This window comes from Marmota monax, unplaced genomic scaffold (genome assembly GCF_021218885.2).
Source record: "Marmota monax isolate L192 unplaced genomic scaffold, Marmota_monax_Labrador192_F-V1.1 WCK01_AAM20220418_F8-fsc00011, whole genome shotgun sequence".
In the NCBI taxonomy this organism is placed as follows: Eukaryota; Metazoa; Chordata; class Mammalia; order Rodentia; family Sciuridae; genus Marmota; species Marmota monax.
Window position 1 is genome coordinate 10,489,643 of NW_026693082.1, and position 18,773 is coordinate 10,508,415.

At 39.7% G+C, this 18,773-nt stretch overlaps 1 protein-coding gene across 3 annotated transcripts in view; it reads right to left on the reverse strand.

Annotated features, from left to right (window-relative positions):
* The window catches only part of Dclk1 (doublecortin like kinase 1), a 344,423-nt gene that overhangs the window by 87,490 nt on the left and 238,160 nt on the right, over positions 1-18,773 (reverse strand). For all 3 annotated transcript variants that reach the window (XM_046454160.2, XM_058582536.1, XM_046454162.2), the window contains exon 5: positions 10,229-10,345. In XM_046454160.2, coding sequence (XP_046310116.1) covers positions 10,229-10,345 — 117 coding nt within the window. The remainder of the gene's footprint in view (positions 1-10,228; positions 10,346-18,773) is intronic.

An 18,773-nucleotide genomic window follows, 5' to 3' on the forward strand; every position in this document is an offset into this window, starting at 1 on the left:
TTACCAGTTGGAACTCACAGGTGTCATAGAACATACAAAGAACTCCTGCTTTGAGACTTTGCTATCTGGTAGGGTGGTGCAACATGTCACCTGCAGACTGGGAGCCCAACCAACTGCAGAGCTAGAGAAGACTCTCAATGGTGAGATAAGATGACCAGGGGACATTTTGCTGAGATCAGTCGGGCAGAGTTGGGTATTGTGTTAGTCAGATTTTCATCCATGTGATCAAAATACATGACCAGGACAACTTACAGGAGGAAAAGTTTATTTGGGGCTCACAGTTTCTGAGGTTCAGTCTAGTTAGCCAGTTTACCCCTCTGGGCAAGAGGTGAGGCAGAACAGCACAGCAGAAGTGCATAACAGAGAAAACCGGCTTGGTTCATGACAGCCAGGAAACAGAGAGAAAGCTAGACACCAAAGAAAGCTAAACTCCAAAGGCACCCCCCCCACCAGAGGCTGACTTCCTCCAGCCCCCCGACCACTTGCCAAAAGTTACTACCCAGTATGATCTAATCATTCCACTTCTGAACATTCCTGTGTTAACACAGGAGATTTTGGAGGACACTTTATATTCAAACCACAACAGGTACATTGTTGTTGTTGTTGTTGTTTTGGTGGGTGGGTGGGGTACAAGGGATTGAACTCAGGAGCACTTGACCACTTAGCCACATCCCCAGACTTATAATGTATTTTTATTTAGAGACAGGGTCTCACTGAATTGCTTAGAGTCTTGCTTTTGCTGAGGCTGGCTTTGAACCCATGATCCTCCTGTCTCAGCCTCCTGAGCCGCTGGGATTACAGGTGTGCCCCACTGTACCTGGTGATGCATTGGTTTTTGACATCAGAAGTGACAGAGGAAGACATTGTATGTCAGGAATAAAAATGTGGAAAAGTCCAAAAGTTACCTGGGGAAAACACATTAGTTTCTAGGATGGAGAAGAAAGAGATGTGGCTGGAAAGGGGCTGGAAAGGGCTGATTTGTTCAAATCAAAGATGGTCCTTCACCTGAGACAGGAATTTGGACTGTCTGACAATGAGTAAAGGCAGGAAGTGGGACACTGGTGTGCCAAGCAGATGTAAGAAGCAAAGAACGAAGGCAAGGAGGTCAGCGGGTAGATAGAGTCTGTAGCCTGTGAGAAGCAGAGGAGTCCTAGAACAACAGGGAGGCCGCCCAGGTGGAAAGGGAGTAAGAGAAAGCGTTGCAAAGGGCCCCAGACGAACTGAATGTGGAAAGGAGGAGAGAAGGAATCAAAGATTATTTCACAGTAAAAAGGAAAAAAAGTTTAACTCAATAAAATACGATCATCTAGAGTTGTTAGGTATAAAATGAAGGAATGTTTGAACCCCTATCAGAGGGGATCCAAGGACAAGCTGTAGTTATTACAAGGGAATTGGGCAACCATGGGCACCAGTGGCTGGGGTGGTGAGAGTCAGGACTGAGTGGGAAGCCTCTCTGATGCTCTACCCCACCAGTAGCTGCTGGACAGAGCCTATTCCAGTGAAGCTGGAAGTCAGCCTTGGGGCAGCCCTGTAATGGCCCCATGGAGAGCATTCCCAGACAAGGCCCCATGACCACTGAAATAGCTCCTTCCCAGGCATCCAGTGGGGTCCAGCCAAATCCTATGACCTTCTTTCAGATGCTACTTTACTTCTCAGCATCCACCGCATCCATCCACCTCCATCTTGACTTTGCCTCTTTGACTCTGATACTCTACTCCATGTCCTCTGGTCTCCTCCCCTGATCTGCTCTGAGAATTGCACGTGTTCCTCAGGGTTCCATTTTCATCTTCACAAATCTCTCAGTGGGGGAGAGGAAGGAATCTTACATTTCTGTTATTGAAATCACTCCTATCTGCCAGCATCTCCCAAATAGACCTTGTCAGCTTCAACACAGTTCCTTATTGCTAGTTGCCTACTGACCTTTCCAAAGCATCTCACACTCCCCATGTCTAAAATGGGGTTCATTCCCTACCTCCCTTCTTCATTGGACAAACCTAAATCTGCTCCTCATTCCTGATTCCTCTCTTCCTCTGGCTTCACAACCAGTTAGATTTCTGGTTTCATTTCCCTTTTGAGGTCTCCCCCATTCCTAATGGGGCTGTTTCAATTCTGTCCTGATAACTTCTTTCCAGGATGATTGCTGGAGCCTCCTAGAGTTATCCTGGTCCCTCATAGGGAACCATCCTTTCTAATATGGTGCCATTGTTCCTAAAACTCAACTGTGATTTATCAAGCTCTTGATAAAAATCCCCTTTCACCTCCTAATATGCCTTCACAGCCCTGTGCACTCGGACAAGCAAATGGACTATTACCATGTTCTTCAGCCCTTTCCTAGAATTCTATTATTTATTTTATTGGATTAATAACTGTTCCCTAATACTTCATATATTTTCATGGGTTTGTGCCTTATCTCAAAAAGGGAGTGTCATCCTGGCCCTTCTTATTCTGGCACAATTCTTCTAGTACCAATGTATAAGTCCTTGTCTCTTAGAAGTGTTTTTTTTTTTTTTTTTTTTTTTTTTTTTTTTTTTTACCCTATTAATGAGATTGAACCCTTTCTTCCTCTGGGCTTTCATGTCATTTACCACACAATTACAGAAAGTGCTGTATATGTTTGTCTCCCAATTAGAATACAAGCAACTTTAAAGGCAAGGACTGTGGTTTAATTATCTCTGTATCCTTGGGGCCTAATACAGGCCTGAAACACGGCAGACACTCGGGAAATGTCTAATTAACCTGGGGCATCAACAGTAGGGAGTTATAAAAGAGGCTGATGTAGGCTGCTGTTCCCAAGTAAACAGTAAGTCAAGATAATGGTTCAAAGCTTTGAAGAGTATGTTTGAGTATCTTTCTGGGGTCAGTACTAGGGGGAGCTGATGAGTGAAAAGACAGAAAATGGACAAAGGGATGGGTTCTATATGCAGCAAGAAATTCCCCAAATTCAAGAGATGAATCACCAGCCTCTTGATTTTCTTTGTGTATATTGTTTTCAACGATTCCTTTGGAGCCTCAAAGCAGAAGAGATCCTCCATGGAACAAATAAACCTGAAATATCTGCACTAAAGGAAAAGACTGAACTAAAGATTAATAACTAGCAATCTGCCTTTGAAGGCATTTCATAGAAATCAAAAGAATTTGACAAATTGGACTAGTGAGCTGATTAAAATTCTCTTCACTTCCCCAGCTTTGATTCTTATCTTATCTGCATATGTTGCATAAAATATTTTATATAACCATAAAAAAGTAAAATTTGAATAGCATAAATAAAAAGACTTAAGAATTTCCTGAGTCACATACAAAAAGTTGCATGCCTGGGGAGTATGGAATGGGGTTTCAGTGGTATAAGTTCACTAAGGGTATCCAGTTTTTCTCTCTTCCATATGCTCACTCTTGCATTCCCAGTACCCAGCATTGATGATCCATGGTGGGTTCTCAGTGTGTACTGAATAAATCAATGATTGTTGCTATGAGTATCTCTCAAGACTACTTTGTCATCCTAGATATTCTTTCAATCATCTCTAGACTACTTATAACACCTAATATAATGTAAATACTATAGAAAGAGTTGTTATACTGTATTATTTAGGGAATCATGACAGGAAAAAATGTCTCTCCATGATCAGCACTGACACAATATTTTTTTCATGAATATCTTTGATATTCATATGAAGTTGTGGAGTTAATAGATATAGAATCTGCAGATACAGAAAGCAACTGTGCATTAGACTATGTGCTTCCGAAGGGAAAGAAAGTGCATTAGTTCATGCTCAAATTGATGGGTGCAAGACAGCATGGAGGGTTTGATTATGCTTGCTACTATTTCTATAGATTGATATTTTAGATTGAGGATGTCATTTGTTATGGTTTGAGTGCGAGATGACTCCCAAAAGCTCACATGTGAGAAAATAGAAGGTTTAGAGGAGAAATTATTGGGTTAAGACAGGCTTAACCCAATCAGTGTACTGATACCCTGATGGGATTAACTGGGTGGTAGCTAAAGGCAGGTAGGGTGTGGCTGGAGGAGGTGGGCCATTAGGGACATGCTTTTGGGGAATACATTTTGCATCTAGTGAGTAGAGTCTCTCTTTGTTTTCTGATCATCATGTGAGCTGCTTCCCTCCATCACACTCTTCCACCATGTTGTTCTGCCTCACTTCAGGCCCTGAGGAATGGAGCCTATTGTCTATGGATTGAGACCTCTGAAACTGTGAGCCCCCAAATAAAGTTTTCCACTTCTATAATTATTCTTGTCAGATCTTTTAGTCACAGCAATGAAAAAAGCTGACTAAAACATTATTCTATGAGAAGTTGGCAATGTATCGAAACACAATAAAACTCCAAAACAAAACAAAGCAAAATTCCCCAAGTTCTAAAAGATCCAAGAAAAGGTCAAAATTTTGAAATATGTAAGTTTTAAGGAGGACTGAAGCAATAAAACTTCAAGACAGGGACACATGGTTTTCTTATACTTTTCACATGAAGAAAACAATGTAAAACAAAATTCAAACTTTGTTGGTCTTTATTGAAATCAAATTAGTGCATATTCTATTGTTATTTTTGGAGATATTTTGTTATAACTTTTCTATACAGGTAAAGGCATTTGCTTTAAATAATTTACTTTTAAATTACGTATTTTATAAGATGTCTGTGTTTCAAGAAAACACATGTTTAAAGAGTTAACCCATATTAAACATGCTTTATGATGCTCTTATATATTCTTGTTTCTTTAAGAAGTAACTAAAAACCATTTTTCCAGTTTCTCAGTGATTCTGTATTCCAAGTCCCAGTCCTGGGGGTTTGATATTCTTTTGGGTGTTGTTAAACTTTCTGGTTTCTCTTTCTTCTAGTTCCATTTTCATTCTTTGGGCCCCTTCTGTAATAGAGACTAATAATAATTCAACAGCTATGTGAGTTATGTTATCTATAAATTATTTGGGGGGCCTTGACCTCTGTGCTTCTTGAGAGTAGGGGCTCCTTCCTTTCATCTCTACAACATTAGCGCCTAGCAAATGCTCCATGCCAGCAAGCCTGTGACTGAAATTTATGAATGTGTAAATGAACACCTTACATGAATAAATCACTTTTAACTTCTTTGAGTCCTGAGAAGAGAAATGGGTAAGGATAGAAGGAAGATTTATAGAGGATTCTTGTTCTTGTTCTAACGCTGACCTACAAAGGCAAGTTTCTGTCCACCACTGACAAAGTTGGGGCAAATCATTCACCTTTCTGGGAAGCTGGTACTAGAAGACTAATATTTAGGCTTCTGTGGTAAGGTATTATGTTACCAATTAAGGCATGATGTTACCAATTCAAAATAAGATACTAGAGTAGCTATATCCTGGCAATTAAAACTCCTATAAGTGGAGCAAAGATGCAGGTATCAAAGACGGCCAGCTTGTAGCTAGAGTGCCATGAGCCCCAGGTACCAGCCTTGTGCTGCTGCTCAACTCTGACTGGCCAGAGCTCTGGACTCAGCCCTGCCTCTGCTTCCTAATTTCTACACACAAATCACAATAGCTTGTCACATTTGTTGAGAGATGGTTGGGAGGATCACAAAAGATCAAAGGGATTAAAGTCCTGTGTACACTCTGCTGTTTCATTTAAATCTAAATTAACCATATGCTATGGTTCAGACAAGTGTCCCTTGAAGGCCCACATGAGGAAGGCTTGGTCCCCAGCCTATAGTGCTATTGGGAGGTGACAGAGCCTTTAGGAGGGGCCTAGTGGGAGGAAGTCAGGTCACTGGAGGCATACTCAAAGAGGATTGCAGGATACTGATCTCTCTCTCTCTTTATTTGCTTCCAGGCTGCCATGAGGTAAGTAGCTTCCTTTGGCATGCACTCCCATCATGAGATACTGCCTTGCCACAGGTCCAGAAGAAATGAGGTCAACCAATCATGAACTGAAATCTCCAAAATTGTGAGCCAAAATAAACCTTTCCCCCTTTCAGTTGATTATCTCAGGTATTTTGTTATAGTAACAGAAATCTAATAGCTAACACACCATATGATTGTTAACAGGAGCATGACCCTAACATTGAGCAAATGTTAACTTTTTTAAAAATATATTTTTAGTTATAAATGGACACAAGATCTTTGTTTATTAATTTACTTTTATGTAGTGCTGAGGATTGAACCCAGTACTTCACATGTATGAGACAAGCACTCTACCACTGAACTACAGCCCCAGCTCCAAATGTTAACTTTTTAATATGCCCCAATTTCTAAATAATGTAGGAAGATGCATTTTGGAAGTTAAAATTTAAAAAACTGAAGTAGAAATTATTTATAATTTTAGATTAATGTTTAAAGAGAAAAAAAAAACAAAGACTATTTAATGTTCAAAAGCCAGATTCATAGTGGTAACTGAGTATGGGGTAATATCAATATTTCTCAGATATTAAAATAAAATCATTCACTGGCTGGGGTTGTGGCTTAGTGGTAAAGCACTACCAAGCATGTGCGAGGCCCTGGGTTCGATCCTCAGCACCACACAAAAATAAATAAATAAATAAAAGGTATTGTATCCAACTACAATTAAAAATAAAAATTTAAAAATAAAATAAAATCATTCACATTCTAGTCCCTATGATTTATGAAAAGCACCAAACTGGTTATTTTAAGAAAACTGACGCAATTAATATAGACATAATTTAGTGCCCTTTCTCCTGGTTTCAAGTCACACAGGTGAGTAGGAATGGGAGGCCTGGGCCAGAGCAGTGCAGGAGCCCAAAGGAGGGCTTCCCTGACATACTGCAGCTGTGCTTGCCCCCATGAGAATGGCAGCACCACTAGAATTCCTAAACTCTGGGCTCAGATTCCCCAGAAATGGAGTGGTCATGAGGTCATTGGCATAGTTCACCCATTAGTGACTGGAAACTGGCTGCTCTGTTAACCCTCTGCAGATTAGAGTCATCCAGAGGAAGGTGGTAATACTTGAAAGCAAGTCAGAATAAAGGGATAATCTTTGCTTATTAAGAGCTGGAAATAACTGCATATTGTAACCAGAAAATGGCTGTGTGTCATCTCTTCTAAGTCAAAATGCAGGAAATTGAAAATTTCATGTACATAAAAGGCTCCCATTAAACAAATCACCTTTGGTACCATATAATTTTTTTTTAACTAAAAGCTAATTTTAAAGAACATATTGATTTAAAAATGGATTTGGATTTCATTTTCTTTCTTTTTTTCTTATAATTTTTTATTGTTGTCTTTATGGGAATAATACCTGGCCTGGCTTACCTATCACAAATTCCAAATTAATGCTGGTTAAATCAACTAGGTTTTAACTAGAGTTGAAAAGGACTTCAAGCAAACAATAGAAAATGGAAATATTTGTGCAAAGCACCCTGCTGATTTTGAAGTAATGTGTCTACCTACCTTATGCTTCCAAGAGAAATAATTACAAATGTTGGCAGTAACAGATACAAATTACATTTAATTATATTTGCCTACCTGTTTTTTGAGTTTGCATGATTATTTTTGGTAAGTGAATATATATCTAGAGATGCCAAATGGTAACTATGTTATCTGTTAATTCTAAGTTGAAATTATTGCCTATGTTCATAATTTTCTTTTAAGATTTGATTTGTGAATTTGTTCTTCAACATGTGCATAACATGGCCCACCATCCCTTTTTTGACTTATAGAGACCAAAACAAACAAAAAAGGAAAAGGAAAAACATGTCCCAGCAGTATCAAATTCCTATAATTTTTAGCAATAAAAACAATAATTAAGAGATATAATTCATAATGATTATCTTGAAATATCTATAAGGTAAAGACATAAGAATTAGGCTCATCGCTCTCATTATCAGATGTCCCTCCTTCTGAAATTTGTTATTAGGATTAATGCTGTGAAGAAGGAGAGTAGAAAGATTAAGTAAAAATCTGTCAAAGTCTAAGGTAGTTTGAATTGGGGATTAATTTTGTCTTTTAATTTTGATTTTTTTTTTAATTTGAAGTGTTGGGGATTGAACCCAGGGCCTGTGCGTGCAAGGTAAGCACTCCATCACTGAGCTACCCTCCAGTCCAATGGTAATTATTTTTAATAGTATGGATGACATTTCAGTATGTGTGGGAGCTCTTTATTCTTCACCTTCGCTCATGATTGCACTAAATAACTAAAATTTTTGTGGCAATAGTCTGTCTAGGCTTGTGACCTCTTTCTCCTTTACTGCTCCATGAGATTCATCCCATATCCAGGTTTGGTTAGAATAAAAAATAAAGAATTTCTTTGATGAAAGCCTCATTTTGAACTTGTCAGTCAGTCCATGGGCCTGATAAGACTTCCAGGGGAGTAACATACAGCAATCCTAGAAGCACGCTGTCATTTTGTGGAGTGTGTTTAGGGTATCTCTCTTGAAAGGAGGGACTTTTCCCAAAATGCTAGGGAAGGGATGGTTTTCAGACAGAATTCCTCTTCTAGTTGGTGTCTAATTCTCAGGCCATTGTAAGGAGGTGGAAGAAGTCAACATTTGATGCTCTCCTCTGCTCATTGCTCTATTGGTCTATACTTCAGAGTATCTAGAGCTCTGCTGTTGAGTGACAGGGGCTAGTGATAGACATGGATACTTAGAGATAAGTGGAAATATAGAAATTAAGTCATTTCTGCAAGGCCAATGAGTTAAGATGAGCATGCCATATCTTTTCCCCTGGGTTACCCAGAATTAAATGAATTTCTGTATTTATTTCCTTTCTGTTACTCATAATCTAGTGGCTCTCAAATTTGGGCAAGCATCAGAATCACCTTGGAGAGCTTTGGAAACCCAAATATCCTGATGGCCAGCTCCAGAGTTTCTGATTCAAGCAGGTCTGCTGAAGGGATCAAGGCCTGGCATGGCTGACCCGTGTTTAGGTGGTAGTGATGCTTCTAGACTGAGAACCACTGTTTCTTGAAATGTGGTCCATGCATCAGAATTACCTTGAGACTTGCTAAAGCACGTGTTCATGAGGGAGCAGGGGGTCAGGATGACAAATTTTACCCAGCTCCCAAGTGACTCTCATGAACTCTAAAATTTGAGTCTTACTACCTTTCCCTTAATAAGGACTTATTTTAGGGTTCCATTCAGCCAAGATGAGTTATGTCATGAAGTTCTCTGCTCACCTCTAAACTCAGTGGCAAACACAATGCACCTCAAGTGCCAGCCACATTCTGAGACTTCTTCCCTGATTAGCTATGATGTAGGCCATGTGGTGGGAAGGGGCCAGTGGTCACCCATCATTGCTATCCTTGGAGTGAGTGTCAGTGGAGAAAGTGGTCTTTGGAGAACTGATAGAAAACAGCAGGATTAGGAAAAGCTCCAAGGGGAAGGTGACTCTTAGAGAACCCAACTGGGCAGGGTGGTCTAGCTGTCCAATCTATTAGGAGTTCCTTCCTATGCAGCCCCAGCTAGAGCTTTTTACACTCTCTCCCTGGGCTATGCTGTTGAGTAAAGGAAGGACTCCACGTAAGCCCTAAATATCTTTGTAGATATTTTAAGAGCTTTCCTAGCTCTCATGAAATCAGATAATAACCACTTTGTGGTCTGCAACATCTAATAATTCCCATTCAACAATTCAAATCATTTAATAAATAACTCCCTTCCACAGTGAAACAGACCTTAAACTTGAGACCAAAACACAACGCCTTTTAATGGATTCACATCAGTTGTAAGACCTAAGAAGGTGAAGGCAGGCCTGAGATGCTCATTCTGTGCACAGGCCCACTCTTACACCACACCTGGCCCACAGCCAGACCGCCAGCCAGGGTCACACTACAGTGTTGGTCCCTGCTCCACTCTCCCATTTTAGGTGCTTTTAGCTCCACAGTCATGAAAGAAAACTGAGACCACAGTCAAAAGTGTGTTACACACAGGTTCAGCAAAGAAAAATTGGAAACCCTTCATAAGCCAGCCCTCCAAGCAGAATAAATGCCATAACAGAAATTTCTAGACTCTAAAAGATTAGCTTCTGTGGTTGAAATGATAAAAATCGGTGGTGTACTTTCATTTGTGGGTAAATCTGGGTTTCCTGAGTCTCACTGAGTACATTTTTCCAAGCTCAATGTTTTTTTCCTTACAGCCAACATGCTAGACTCTGGTAAATCTGTTCAGCCGCTCTAACATGTTCTAAAATTATAAACCGGAATCCACACCGTCTTAAAAACCTCACGCTCTGGCTTCACACACCCTCTGCTCCTCATGCATCCGAAATAAGGCAATTGCTTGCAGTCTCCTCTGCTACTTTACCTGAGCTGGTGGAGGCAGGGGATTTGCTGCGCCGGGAAGGTCCTGGGCTCTTGGTGGTGCTCCTGCGGGATGATGAAGCTATTTTGGTGTAAGAAGTGGACTTCACCACACGACATTCTGGGGAAAGAACAACAACCGCACATCAGGATTGGGTCACCACACACATGCCATCTTGAAATACACAATAAGCTTGGATGTAGAAATATACGGCCACTCTCAGTCATACCTCCTGCCAGCCCAGTGCTTGGCCATGCCAATGGAACCAGGAAAACAACCAGTAAGAACAAGGTGGACTTCTTAGACATGGAAGTCCATAATACTTCAAACCTCTTGCTTACTCTCTGTATAACAAGATTATGGATTCACTGGAAATAATAGGCTGAAAAAGGGGTGCTTTCATTGGGTTTCTCTCCACCCACCTTTGAGCTGTCTGTGTATGTGTATCATTTGTAGAATAAATTATTTACTTTTTTTCTGAGAAAATTTTTAGAAGAAAGCAAAATCTCATAAACTAAGAAATGTGATGGAAGCTTCTACCCTACATGATGGGTCCAAGTTTACTGTTCTGGGGGGGGGGGTTCTCATAGGATCATGGTGGGTCTTTACCGTGTGTGGGTAACAGCACAGTTGCTCATAGAGGTAGCACTGGAGAACAGGTGCTGTTGTTCTGCTAAAGGAATCATGTGCACCTGTGTCTCCCCATGACGCTGCTACAGAGCTAACTTTTACGTCTATAAAATCATCTTGGACTGAGGACAAGAAACAACTACTTTCATTAGATTTCAATCCTTGGTGTTTGTGTTCACCAAATTCAATGCTAAGTATCCTGAATAGCAAAGAACTTTGTATTTCTCTCTTAGTATGACTCACTGATAAACTTTGCTGTATAAATCCAGGCATCTTATTCTCAAGAAATCACTTAATAATTAAAAATATTTATTAGCTTATAATGTTAATCGATGTTCACTATAGATTGAAAAATACCAAGGATATTTTAGAAAACACTCCAAATACTCCATAATTGAGTAATACTCTTTTGCAGGAGGGGAGTATACAAACCATGAGAAAATTTCCTACTCATTTGTATATTTAAACAACATTGGAATTAATCTGTACACATTCATCTCTCACCAGCCCTTTTTCATATTACAATATCTTGTGAACATTGTCACTCTGTCATTTAATGACTGCCAAGCATTTCATTGCCTGGGGTACCATAATTAACCAAATTGCTACCATTGGACATTTAACCTTCTTACAATATTTACTATCATAATTACTCAGTAACACTCTTTATATATGAATGGGCAGTTAATTGATTATTTCCTTAGGATAGATTTGGTTCCCTGATATTTGTAACTAGAAACGAAGGGCACATTATAGGTGCTCAAAAACATCTGCTGAATGCTGTAGGTTCGGTGGGCTGAAAGAGAAGCACTTTTTAAAAGCTCTTTACAAATTATCTCCAGAAAGTACTTGATCCAAATCATACTTTCACTACAGCATGAATGACCATTTGCCTGACTCCTCACTGATGTTAGGTGTTATCTTTCTAAAGAAAATTTGTGTGTGTGTGTGTGTGTGAATTTTTAAACAAATATAAACCTTCATTGCTTGAAATCTGAATTGGTTTGATTGCCAGTAATATTGTACATTTTTTCCCACATGCATATTAGCCATTCGTATTTCTTATTTTTTGCAATTACTTATTCATGTTCTTTGTGCATTTGTAGTTGAGATGTTCTTTTTTTCTAATTGGTTCATAAGAATGTGTTCTACATTAAAATTTTATCCCTTAGTCTATTATGTTATAAATATTTATCTTTGTAGGTAGTTGTCGAAACACGCTAGCCTTTTGAACGTGGTATTCTTTTTAAGTATAGCAGTTTAAAACTATAGTTTATTAACTTTTCCATTGTGCATTTTTAACCATTTTATGTTTTAGTAACCAAGGACTCTCAATTCCCAATCCAATGCTGATGACTTCATCTTTGAAGTCCATGCAATTTTTCGTTTTCTAAGTTCAAAACATGTTTCTTTTCCTTATCCACGCTGTTGAATAAAATAGTTCATATTGTTTAATAAAAAAAGAATGGAAGACTTGAATAGGAGATAGGACAAAGAGAAAAAGCCCCATGAATTGAATTGAACTGGGGCAAAAAGAAGAGGAAGAATTTCATGAAGGAGGTGGAGGAAAAAAGAGGGAAAAGGGAAATTCTGTCTTTAGATTTTAGTATTTGTGGTTTCCTCTGCTTTTCCTCATAGCCAAAAGCAGGGAAAAATAAACTAGGGCATTACCACACTTACCCAGATCCCCAACAGTCATTTGGGCCACGGTGGCCATTTTGGCCCACCCAGGTAGCCTTGCCAGGAGATTTCATTTCTTAAAGAGTAAGAAGGATCATATGGTGGATCCATTTCTAGTTTTTCGAGGAATCTCCATACTGCTTTCCAGAGTGGTTGTAACTAGTTAATCTGCAGTCCCACCAGCAATGTTTGAGTGCACCTTTCTGCTCACATCCTCACCAGCATTTATTACTGTTTGTGTTCTTGAAAATTGTCCTTCTAACTGGAGCTAGATAAAATCTTAGTGGAGTTTTGCTAGATTTCCCTAATTGCTAGAGACGTTGAACATTTTATCATATAGTTGCTGACCATTTGTTTTTCTTCTTTTGAGAAATGTTATCCAAGAGAACTAAACTCAGTATTCTATAGGGATAGAGCCATCTCAATGTGTATAGCAGCACAATTCACAACAGCCAAACTATAATCAACTCAGATGCCCACCAACAGATGAAGAGATTAAGAATTCTTAAACAATAGAGTTTAATTTAGCCACAAAGAAGAATGAAATTATGGCATTTACTGGTAAATAGATGGAAATGGGAACATAATGCTACGTAAAAAAAAAAGTATCAGAAAATCAAGGTCAAATGTTTTCTCTCATGTGGAATCTGGAGCAAAATAAAGGATAGAAGGAGAGGGAGTCATATCATAAAGATCTAAGAAAAATCAGTAAAGTAGAAGGAGACTGAGAGCAAGAGAGGAGGGCTGGAAAAGGGGAGGAAATGAGAAATGAATTTTTAAATATCATGTTATGTGCATATATAAATATACCACAAGGAATTTAACCTTCATATATAATTAGAAAGAACCAATAAAAATAAATAAATAGATGAGCGAAAAGAAGATCAGTAGAGCAGAGGAAGTAGAATGAGAGAAGGGAGAAGGGGAGGGAAAAGTGGAGGGACATGAAATAAAATCCAATTCCATGCATGTTCAAATTTATTGAGATGAACCAAATGACTACATATAACTATGACACTGCAAAAAAAAAAAAGGAGAAGAAAAGTCACATACAGGGGCATATTGGCAAAAATTTAAAGATGAATAGCCAAGAACAGAATTAATAATGCAGAAGGTATGATCAGAAACCCCAGGACCATCCGCATGGCACAATAATGCCTACAGATGTGTCCATGGAGATTTTAATTCAGAAAGCAGAGCTCTGGAACATGTGAAGGTGACCTTGAATTACCTCAAGACACTGTCCTCACAATTGACAAGACATCCTGGGGATTGTGCAATATTCTGGATATTTGACCAGCCTTTTGGCATTATGTTAAAAACCAAACTGAATGGCCGTAATGGGGCCCATCCATGGGCATGCTGCTGGTTACATTTTCATCAAATGCCCACCATGTGCCAGGCACTGAGAGCTGCAGGCAGATGCAGAACAATTCAAAATTGGAACCTGAAACATACACCACCTGGTAGTGGTGCACAGAGTCTCTCTGGGTGGGTGTGAGTGCCAGCAAGCCCTCTTTTTGCTAATTTTTATTTCATAAACCTCACATTTGAAAAATGTTGGTTAGTGTAATGAATTGTTCTTAAGTAACAATATAGTTTCTCATATTAAATAAAAATGAAGACAATAACAAGGGCAAGATGACCAGAAGATTTTGTCTCAGGTCACAGATATTTAGAGGTCACATAAATTTAAAATAATAATTTAAAAAGATCAGTGTCTGGTTAGTGGGAATGAGTAGTTAAAACAGAAAGGTACCAGATGGTGCCCATTGTTAATAACAGTCATCTCTGGACTGAAACATGAGTTAAGAAGTTGATTTTAGGGTTTATCTCATAGTCACAGGTACCAGATTGCTAGTTACAGCCAGGGCTCTAGATCAGCATAGTAGAACCAATCTTGCCACACGAAGTTAGTATTTTCTAACTACCAGAAGGATACTAGTAATTGTAGTCAGGAAGCTCAGGCTTAGCAGAGCAAATGTAGGTATTTCATTAGATTTCTGAAGGATTGAAAAAGACTTGGGGGCTCATGTCATGCCTCTATTACAACCGTAGCTTCTTTTGAACTTAGTTCTCATCATACTATTAATCGATCATCATTACTCATTTATTAGTCTGCCTCCCACTCCCTCTGTCTATAAGGTACCAACTAGTGCCTGGAATATTAACAAGTTTGGGACAGCTGCTCAGTAAATGTTGGTCTGAATTGCTATTGGCCCTCTTACTATGTGTGAACTCTTGAGCATTCACTGAACGAATCCAATCTTTCACTTTAATGATGAGGAAACTGAGTCTCAGAAAGGCTAAATGACTTGCATCAGAATCTATGTCCCATGAGCTCGTGGCTTTCTCCTTACCCCAACAGCTGAGGTTGTGGCCTAAACATGCTGTTCCATGTGAATAAAGTCTGAGACATTTCTATCAGTGTTCATGGTCAGAGGCCGAGGAGTGGGTGGTGGTGGACCACAGCGAGGATGGCAAACATCGATTTCTCATATCAACAGTCAATTAAAAATGAAAGATGCTGAAACTAAACTCTCTATCAAGATGTCCATTGGATCAGAGAAAAAGAAACAATGAATACTCTTTCAGAAGTGGAGTTATAATGAAGTAATCACTTGGGGGATCATGGAGTCTGAAAGATAATTACCAATATTACAAATCTTGTACCACTTGCCTTCAGGGTAAGAGTGAGGCTTCATGATTCATATTAGGGATTAGTAAAATTCTGAAAGTCTTGGGATGAATAACAGCAGCAGAAACAATACAGAATTATAGTAACCACTGTTTCCCCCCCCTGGGGTCAACATGAGCCCAGTTTAAAAAAAAAAAATTGCAGCACCAAGGCATAAATTAGAAGGGAAAAAAAGCTCCACTGTCTTTCTTTTCAATTACAGTTTAGATTTTAAGTATTTTAATTAATTTAAGTGGGAATTATATTTTGTAATGATGAAAATGCAGAGAAGAAAAACAAATGCTGAATTACTTTGGAGAGAATGCCAAAATCTTTGCCAGCTGAAAACCACAATTTAGAGACACCGCAAACAATATGACCTAAATGGCCAGTAAATAGAGAGCTTTTGTGTTCACACAAAGGATATTTTCACTGCCTCCAGCAAGGAAGAAAGTGGTACTTCTCTTACAGAGGTGGGTGTCTGCCTTTGGGGGCAGTCACTCCTTCATTCTGATAGTTTTGTCACCCTTAAATTTTATTGACTAATTCTCTTAGAGGGCTGCATTTTCTTTGGCTGTGGAGATACTGGACAGCACAGATACTTCTTAAGAAAGACAATACTGAAAGACCATCGTAAGATGCTTGTGGGAAGCTTCTGGACTTCTAAAGATCTCAGCCTACCCAAAGTACAACTCTTAGTATCTGCAGGTTTTTGGTTCCATGGACACCCAAATCCATGGATACTCATGTCCCTTATAAGAAAGGGCACAGTATTTACATATAATCTATACACATTCTCCTATATACTTCAAATCATCTTTAGATTTACTTATAATATTGAAGATACTGTAATATGTAAATAGTTGTTATTTTTGAGGGAATAAATATGAGGAAAAAAGTCTCTATGCATAGTGTAGGTGCAACACTTTTTTTTCCAATTAGTTTTGATACATGGTTGGTTGAATCTGGTCCTTGATTGATTGGCGGAACTCATGGATGGCAAACTGACCATATAAGGCTCTGGTGTGAATGAGTGACCCTCCAAAGGTCTATGTATTAAAGATTTGGTCCCCAGAATGGAACTATTGGGAGGAGATGGAAGGTCTTTAGGTCACTGGGGACATGCCCTTGAAAGGGATTGTGGGATTCTGGTGCTATCTTCTGTCTCTGCTTCTTGGCTTGAGATATAAGCAGTTGGCTCTACCATGTACACCTGTTATGATGTGCTGCCCTTATCTGAGGTCCAAAGCAATGGAACTTCCCAATCTGGTACTGGAACCACCAGAACTGTGTCTTTGTAAGTTAATCACCTCTGATATTTCTTTGTAACTCAAAGCTGACTCATACATATAGGAAATCATACTAAACACACGAATTGTTTCTTTGGTGACTGAACCTTCCATAAGAAGCAAAGCAGGCAAGGAAGATATGGTTAAATCTTTGTTTTAGAAAGTATATTCATAGCTCTTTGAGGTGAAAGTAATATTTTCCATATGGTCTGTACTAACATTAGCTTTACAGATGTTCTAGGGATTTGGTCAGATGAAAATTAAAACATTTCCCATCTTCAGACAGGCCACTCAAGAAATGGGCATTCTGTGATGGACAGATTTAGAGAGACAACCCAGATGGTGATGTATAGGGAGGAGGAGGAACATATTCTTTGGCTACGTTCCCGGTGGCATGAGAACCTCCATTTAGGCAGATCCTTCCCCCACTCAGAAACAGTTGGTAGGTAGGCTGAAGTGCTACAGAAGGTGATGAGGAATAAAAATGATTCTAGAATTCTACTGCAGGCACCAGCAGCTTACCTGAGTACACAGCATTCAGGCCTCCAAAGGGACCCACTTGTACCTTTTGGAGAATCTTGGACAAGACAAAGGTTTTTAGACAACCTTGGTGATATGCTGCGTGCTGACTAGGGAATGCTCCTTAAATAAGAATTTTTTTTTTAACTTCTCTAATCTCTTTTTAAACAAGCCAGAAAAAACCACCCTCTCTATCAGAGGCCTCTCAATTTGTCTACTCCATACTCAGCTGGTCTGAGCTGTTAAGGAGATGGTTCAAGTCCATCCAGAAGAATTCATTAGGAACAGTCAAAATGCTCTGTGCTTTCTACCCTATCCTGATTACAAAGGCAAGCTTCCTCTTAATTTGGCAAAGGTACAAAGCCTCCAAATGGAACCATATTCCCCTCTGTCACTACGTGCAAGAGAGTCAGGAAGCACATTTGGTTCTGGAGACTTTTTATAAAAATGGCACAAACTCAATGACAAAAAGAGAGAACTGGCAATTCTGGCTCTCCTTACTCCAAAAGTTGCCCTTACGTGTTCATATTCTCTGAGTCAGAAGGCACCCTTGAGACTATCAAGGTTATCAGTGATTACCGAGTCCAATCTCGCCTGGGTTCAGAATAGTTTCTCCTCCTGTCTCCATAAGTGATTGCCCTGCTCCCCTTGAGCATCTCTAGTGCCTGGTGGATTTGCCACTTCCTATTTCATGGATTTTTGGAGCTTCCTCTACCCTTGATTAGTCCCCAGCTTGCCTGTGTGGGTGAGCTGAACAGAGCATTCCTGGTATAATTGATGACTAAAGTTCTCTTCCTATAGAAATACAATGATTTTCACACTCCACAGAAGCATTATGGCAAACGTAGGCTCTTTGCATGAAGGGTCAGTGTGCCCCTTCCCAGCTTCTAGCAAAGACAGGCCTGTCCTATGTTGGTACTCCACCTGGTTTCTCAGTCAGCCCTAACACAACACCAAGACTCCCCATTGCTACTGCCTCTGGGGTTTGGAACAAGTGCCGCTTCCCTAAGCTCCATATGTATCATGTCTGGGAATAAAAGCAATCAAAATCAAGACATTTTAAAACACAGCTCTTTAAAAGGGAGGTCTGGAGCAGACTGAGTTGGAAGTAAAAGAATCAGAGTGGTTTAGCAGGAGAGTAAAGCCCCCCAAACTGAGATTTTAAAAGCAACTTCTAAAAATACTGGCACGTGTGTCTAAACCAGCACCTCAATCAGCCCAGCACAGCTTTCAGAACACCAGCTAAGCACTCCAGCTGGCGCCCACGTGTCCCCGCACCACGTGGCTCCTGCGCACTGGCTGAGAGCTGATAAGTTACATAACATCTGCAGAAGGCTTTGTGGCATTGGCATTTTCTGCATCGGCATCTCAAGATCACTACTCAGATCTACTATTTTTGATAGCATGAGTGATTTTCCTTTCTGAATACTTTCCTTTTCCCTAGCAGTCACAAAAGAGAAAAGGTAATTTTCTCCTAAATAATAGTCCGGAGGTGCATGAGGATCCTGAGCGGGTAGATGGTTTTGCTCCAAGAGACTGCCTGGTTACCCAGGATCCTACTCTTATTTATGTCATCCACATGGTCCCAGTTGGCTCATCTGGCCATGCCTGAGTTTCAACCCTAGGGGAAAGTAGATAAAGAGGAGGCCTCCAATACCAGGCAAGAAAAGCTGTCTTGTTCCTTGTTCTACTAGATCTTCGTTTTCTGAAATTGATGCTATCCTTGCTGTGCTTTCCTTCCTCCCACATGTTA